This window comes from Engraulis encrasicolus, unplaced genomic scaffold (genome assembly GCF_034702125.1).
Source record: "Engraulis encrasicolus isolate BLACKSEA-1 unplaced genomic scaffold, IST_EnEncr_1.0 scaffold_37_np1212, whole genome shotgun sequence".
In the NCBI taxonomy this organism is placed as follows: Eukaryota; Metazoa; Chordata; class Actinopteri; order Clupeiformes; family Engraulidae; genus Engraulis; species Engraulis encrasicolus.
Window position 1 is genome coordinate 340,761 of NW_026945676.1, and position 5,416 is coordinate 346,176.

Consider the following 5,416-nt stretch of genomic DNA (forward strand, 5'->3'; position numbering starts at 1 on the left):
AGAGGAGAGGAGAGAGAGGGAGAGAGGATAGGAGAGAGGAGAGGGAGAGGAGAGGAGGGGAGAGGAGAGAGGGGGGAGAGAGGAGAGAGGGGAGAGGAGGAGAGGGGGGGAGAGAGGAGAGGAGATGAGAGGGGGGAGAAGGAGGGGGGAGGAGAGAGAGGAGAGGAGAGAAGAGAGGAGGAGAGGAGAAGAGAGGGAAGAGGAGATGAGAGGAGAAGAGGAGAGGAGAAGAGGAGAGATGAAAAGAGAGGAGAGGAAAAGCATGGTGATCAAGAGAGGAGAAGGAGAGGAGAAAAGAGGAGAGTAGAGGAGGGAAGAAGAGACTAGAGGAGAGGAGAGGAGAGGAGAGGAGGAGCGGAGAGGAGAGAGGAGAGGAAAGGCGAAGAGGGGAGAGGAGAGGAGAGGAGAGGAGAGGAGAAGAGGAGAAGAGAGGAGAGGAGGAGAAGAGAGGAGAGGAGGAGAAGAGAGGAGAGGAGAGGAGAGAGGAAAAGAGAGGAGAGGAAAGGCATGGAGATCAAGAGAGGAGAGGAGAGGAGAGGGGAGGAGAGGGGAGGAGAGGAGTGGAGAGGAGAGGAGAGGAGAGGGAAGGAGAAGAGAAGAGAAGAGAAGAGAAGAGAAGAGAAGAGAAGAGAAGAGAAGAGAAGAGAAGAGAAGAGAGTGGAGGAGAGGAGAGGAGAGGAGAGGAGAGGAGAGGAGAGGAGAGGGGAGGAGAGGAGAGGAGAGGAGAGTGGAGGAGAGGAGAGGGGAGGAGAGGAGAGGAGAGGAGAACAGGCCAGCGGGTCTCTCCTGCAGCTCAGGTGACCTCTTGCAGAGTATTTCGTCATCGGTCTCGGTGCGCATGGCCAACCTTGTCATGATCCGCGAGACTCCTTAACTGGAAGGATGAGTCACAGAGCGCGAGGGTGACATCATGCTTAACCTGGTGGTAGCCAGCCGTCCGCTCGTGCACATGGTACGCTTTTACAACCACGTTTCCATCGCCAGGATAGGAGCCTACCTACCGGTGGACATCCTGTGCTGCGCGAGGAGAGAGTGACCCAACGCATCTAAACGCGGCAGGTTGTTTATCATTTAGAGCGCGAGCTGTGCACAGTGCCATACAAAGGATTGCATGTCTCTCTGTCTGCCGTGTACCATCAGAAGGCTACACGACTGTTCAGTTACAAACACACACCCGGCTACAGCTCCCGGAAAAAAACAAACCACTGAATATCATGTGTCGCGAAGGGACGCCGAATGTGAGCCGAGGGCGAAGGTTGACCCAAACAGTCGGTGTACAGATCTGTATAACAGGCTTATATACGTATGGGTAGCCTATAGTATAGTACAGTATACAGTACAGTAGTAGCCTGGAGTTCAACAGCGACTGAAGGCCTTCGGTAGCCTACTGGACTAGTGTGCGACACTGTTATTGTTCGCATTTCTGCTGACGCGTTGGGACTTGCCGTCTCATTGTACTGTAGCCTACTGCACGGCCTCCAAAAGCCTTTTACGCGAAGAGGAAAAACACGGAACGTTAAACTGCACCGTGTTTGTTTACATCGCGCTTCTGTGCCGTTTCCTCTCTGCTTGGCTGCGCGTTATGATGTCAGATGCGGAACATAAACAGGGAAGCAAACTGCCATCAACAAACACAAAAGATAATCCGCTTGACAAATCCCAAACAAAACAACTACCATGCTCGGGCATCGTGTCCTGACGCCTGAACCGAATTCAGGCACAACTGCAGTTAGACTCAAGAGGTTTAAAAACAAAGTGACAAGGTCTCAATAAGCGCCTTCAATATTGTATGGTGACGTACGGCTTTGCTTGCACGTATTTCAGAACTGGAGCCTTGCAGGGATATAACAGAAGACGTGTTTGTTTACTGTACTTGATTAACCCTTGGTTGTTGCAACATAACCATCTACAGCATTAATTTGGGGGACTTTCGTGCAATTGAACAGGGAGACTGAATGTAAACAACTAAAACGTAGTAAGGCCACCCGAAAGTATCCTACAAGTCAACACTTAGCTGTAGATTGTTATCATTGTGCAACAGTGGAATTTCCAGGCCCGACATAGGATGCACCAATATGGCAGTAGTTCTAGGAGTTATGCAATTGAGCTGTGTGTGCAGAAGAAAAAGGAAACGGGGCGGTGTTTATTTACCAGACGGTTCCGTATGCCCCCGAGCCCACTGGAGACAGGTTCTGGTAGCGCTCCGGTACCTCCCATATCGTCTTGTTCAACTCCTGTCGGTAGAACGTGGGTCTCGCGTCCTGGGACATCCCTGCACGAGCCACGACCCACGGCAACAAACAAACGCACAGAGCTCTCGTCTAGAAACTTCCGCGCCCTCCTCTCCTCTTCTTTTGATTTCTTGGCGTGTCACAGACTAGAGCTCTAGTCTAGAGGCTCTACCTCCACAAATAAAACGCAATAGAACTACTCGGCGAGCACAAAAGACCGTCCAGTGTGTCTCTGTCTGTGCATCAAAAGTCAGTCGTGCACTCAAACGTGCAAACAGAGAATGAGAATGTGCACAGCACACTGCCTGCCTGCGAACAACGCTGTATGTGTTCAGTTCAGTCGCCTCCTCGAGTGGATTTTCTCCCGATGCAGAGAACACGACACAGGCTCGGTTTGGTTTCTTCCGAGTCCTTCGTTCGTTCGTGCTCAGCGTCACACGCTCCAGCAAGTGTGCTCGTCTCGAAACCTGTTCTCAAATCTCGCGTGATTTGGGCCACACTGTATCTTCAATTCATCTCAACAACCTGGAGCTGTGAGAGAAAGGAATGGGAGTTATTTTGATCCCAAACGCATTTGATATTGATGATGGTCCAATATCCATTGGCTGAATTTAACTAAAAAAAAAAAAACGTTCAACAGAATTGATCCATTGAGTGGGAAATTATTTATTCTTCATCTTTAAATTATTTCAAGATAACAATAGCAACATGTACATAATAATAATAATAATAATAATAATAATAATAATAATAATAATAATAATACATTTCTTTTGTATAGCGCTTTTCACAACACCCAAAGACGCTTTACAGATAGGCCCAGGCCATAAACAAAGAACATACAAACACTCAAAGACATACAGAACTCAATATAAGTACAACACAGGTCGCCTACACAACAAAAATAGACGGCAGTGGAAAGTTTAAGTCCATGATGAATGGAACAGTCACGTTTGGTGGAGATGATAAGCAAACCCACGACAAGAGCAGCGATGGAGGGCCGTGGGGATCCGAAAAACAGTGTAGCAGCAGGCATCACTGCATCATAACATAAAACAGTAAACCAGCAGGCATCACTGCATCATAACATAAAACAGTATACCAGCAGCAGGCATCACTGCATCATAACATAAAACAGTATACCAGCAGCAGGCATCACTGCATCATAACATAAAACAGTATACCAGCAGCAGGCATCACTGCATCATAACATAAAACATGGTTCTAGTGTTTCTCAAACTTCCCACAAAAATGTTCAGGGACCACCTGTCATCTTAATTGACAGTTGACGGTTGCAAATTTGACAGCTAATTTTGATGTTTTTGATCACTTACTTTTTATTCACATTTACAAGCCTGTATACTTGTGGTGAAAATGAGATTTCAGCTATGTTTACCTTTGTAATAATGTTACAAATATAGCGTACTGCTAACTTGTCTTGGAAAAGTGAAATCCCTCGCGGACCACCTGAGCTCTGTCGCGGACCACTAGTGGTCCCCGGACCATACTTTGAGAATCACTGTTCTATTATAATAAAGCATCACTCAGTACTGCAGACTGTTCTACAGCAGATGAGGAGCATCATGAGGGAGTTTTAGGCTCTTTAGACTTATTTCTGACATGAGCTAGATCAGTGATTCCCAACCTATGGGCCGGGGCCCACTGGTGGCCCCTGAAGGTATACCAAGTGGGCCTTGAAATCATTTGAGTTTTATTCTTAATTGGGTCAGAGGTGGGCCCCGAACATTTTTGACAATTTCGAGTGGGCCCCAAGTTGAAAAAGGTTGGCAACCCCTGATCTAGATGTGGCAGTCATAAGTGGTTAGGGAGTCAGATTTGTAACCCGAAGGTTGCCGGTATGATTCCCATCCCAACCTGCCAGGTTGGTGGGGGGAGTAATCAACCAGTGCTCCTCTCCCCCATCCTCCTCCATGACTGAGGTACCCTGAGCATGGTACTCTACTGTCCCCCATCCTCCTCCATGACTGAGGTGCCCTGAGCATGGTACTCTACTGTCCCCCATCCTCCTCCATGACTGAGGTACCCTGAGCATAGTACTCTACTGTCCCCCATCCTCCATGGTACTCTACTGTCCTCCATCCTCCTCCATGGTACTCTACTGTCCCCCATCCTCCTCCATGACTGAGATGATATGATCATGGTACTCTATTTCCCCCCATGCCTGACTGCCATGACTGAGGTACCCTGAGCATGGTACTCTACTGTCCCCCATCCTCCTCCATGGTACTCTACTGTCCTCCATACTCCTCCATGGTACTCTACTGTCCCCCATCCTCCTCCATGACTGAGGTACCCTGAGCATGGTACCGTCCCGCTGCACTGCTCCCGTTCGGGTGCCATTGGGGGCTGCCCCTTTGCCCTGGGTGAGGCATAAATTCAGTTTCGTTGGGTGCGGTGAGAGCTGTGTGCTGTAGAGTGCTGTGTCACAATGACAATGGAAGTTTCCCAGATGGGCTTTTGTTCTTTCAGATCTACCTTAGTCTGCAGAGCTCAATCTTTGGATCATCTGCCTCCTACAGAGATTACCAGATGAGCTGTACTTCCGTCACAAGTTGCAAATCTAAATAATGTCTTCCCTCAACGACCATAACAATACAAATAATAATAATGTTAATATTAATTATAATATAATAACAACAATAACAATTAATGATAATAACAATAATAATAATAATAATAACAATAATAATGTCTTCCCTCAACAACAACAATGTTGAACTAATCATCATTGACATTTGTATTGCTTAACTTTTGCTTCTTTGCAGACAGATACTTGTAGAGCTGGGGACCATTAGATCAGCCGTTCCCAACCTTTACCAACATGGGGCCCACTTGAAATTTTCACAAATGTTCGGGGCCCACCTCTGACCCAATTAACAATAAAACTCAAATAAATGAACAGCAACACACACAAAAACATGATTTTGTTTTTTCAGAAAATGATTTCAAGGCCCACTAGGAATACCTTCAGGCCCACAGTTTGAAAATCACTGCCTTAGATGCTTACAATGCAGAGCTGGGCAGGGGTAGCTTCGGCTCAGCTGCACACAGTAGGGCCAGGAGCTTGCTCAATCCCGCTACAGCGGGATCTCCACCCACTTTGTCTGGAACCAATCAACTGAGCATTTCCAACCGTCTTGGGTAGAGGCAAGTTCAAGGCAGTG

At 47.5% G+C, this 5,416-nt stretch overlaps 1 protein-coding gene across 1 annotated transcript in view; it reads right to left on the reverse strand.

Moving 5' to 3' along the window:
• LOC134443879 (mitogen-activated protein kinase 14A) overlaps nucleotides 1-2,662 on the reverse strand; it is a 31,115-nt gene extending 28,453 nt beyond the window's left edge. The window contains exon 1 of the mRNA XM_063193410.1: nucleotides 2,152-2,662. Within this exon, the coding sequence (XP_063049480.1) occupies nucleotides 2,152-2,270 (119 nt within the window). The 5' untranslated portion in view covers nucleotides 2,271-2,662. The remainder of the gene's footprint in view (nucleotides 1-2,151) is intronic.
• Between the last annotated feature and the right edge of the window lie 2,754 nt (nucleotides 2,663-5,416).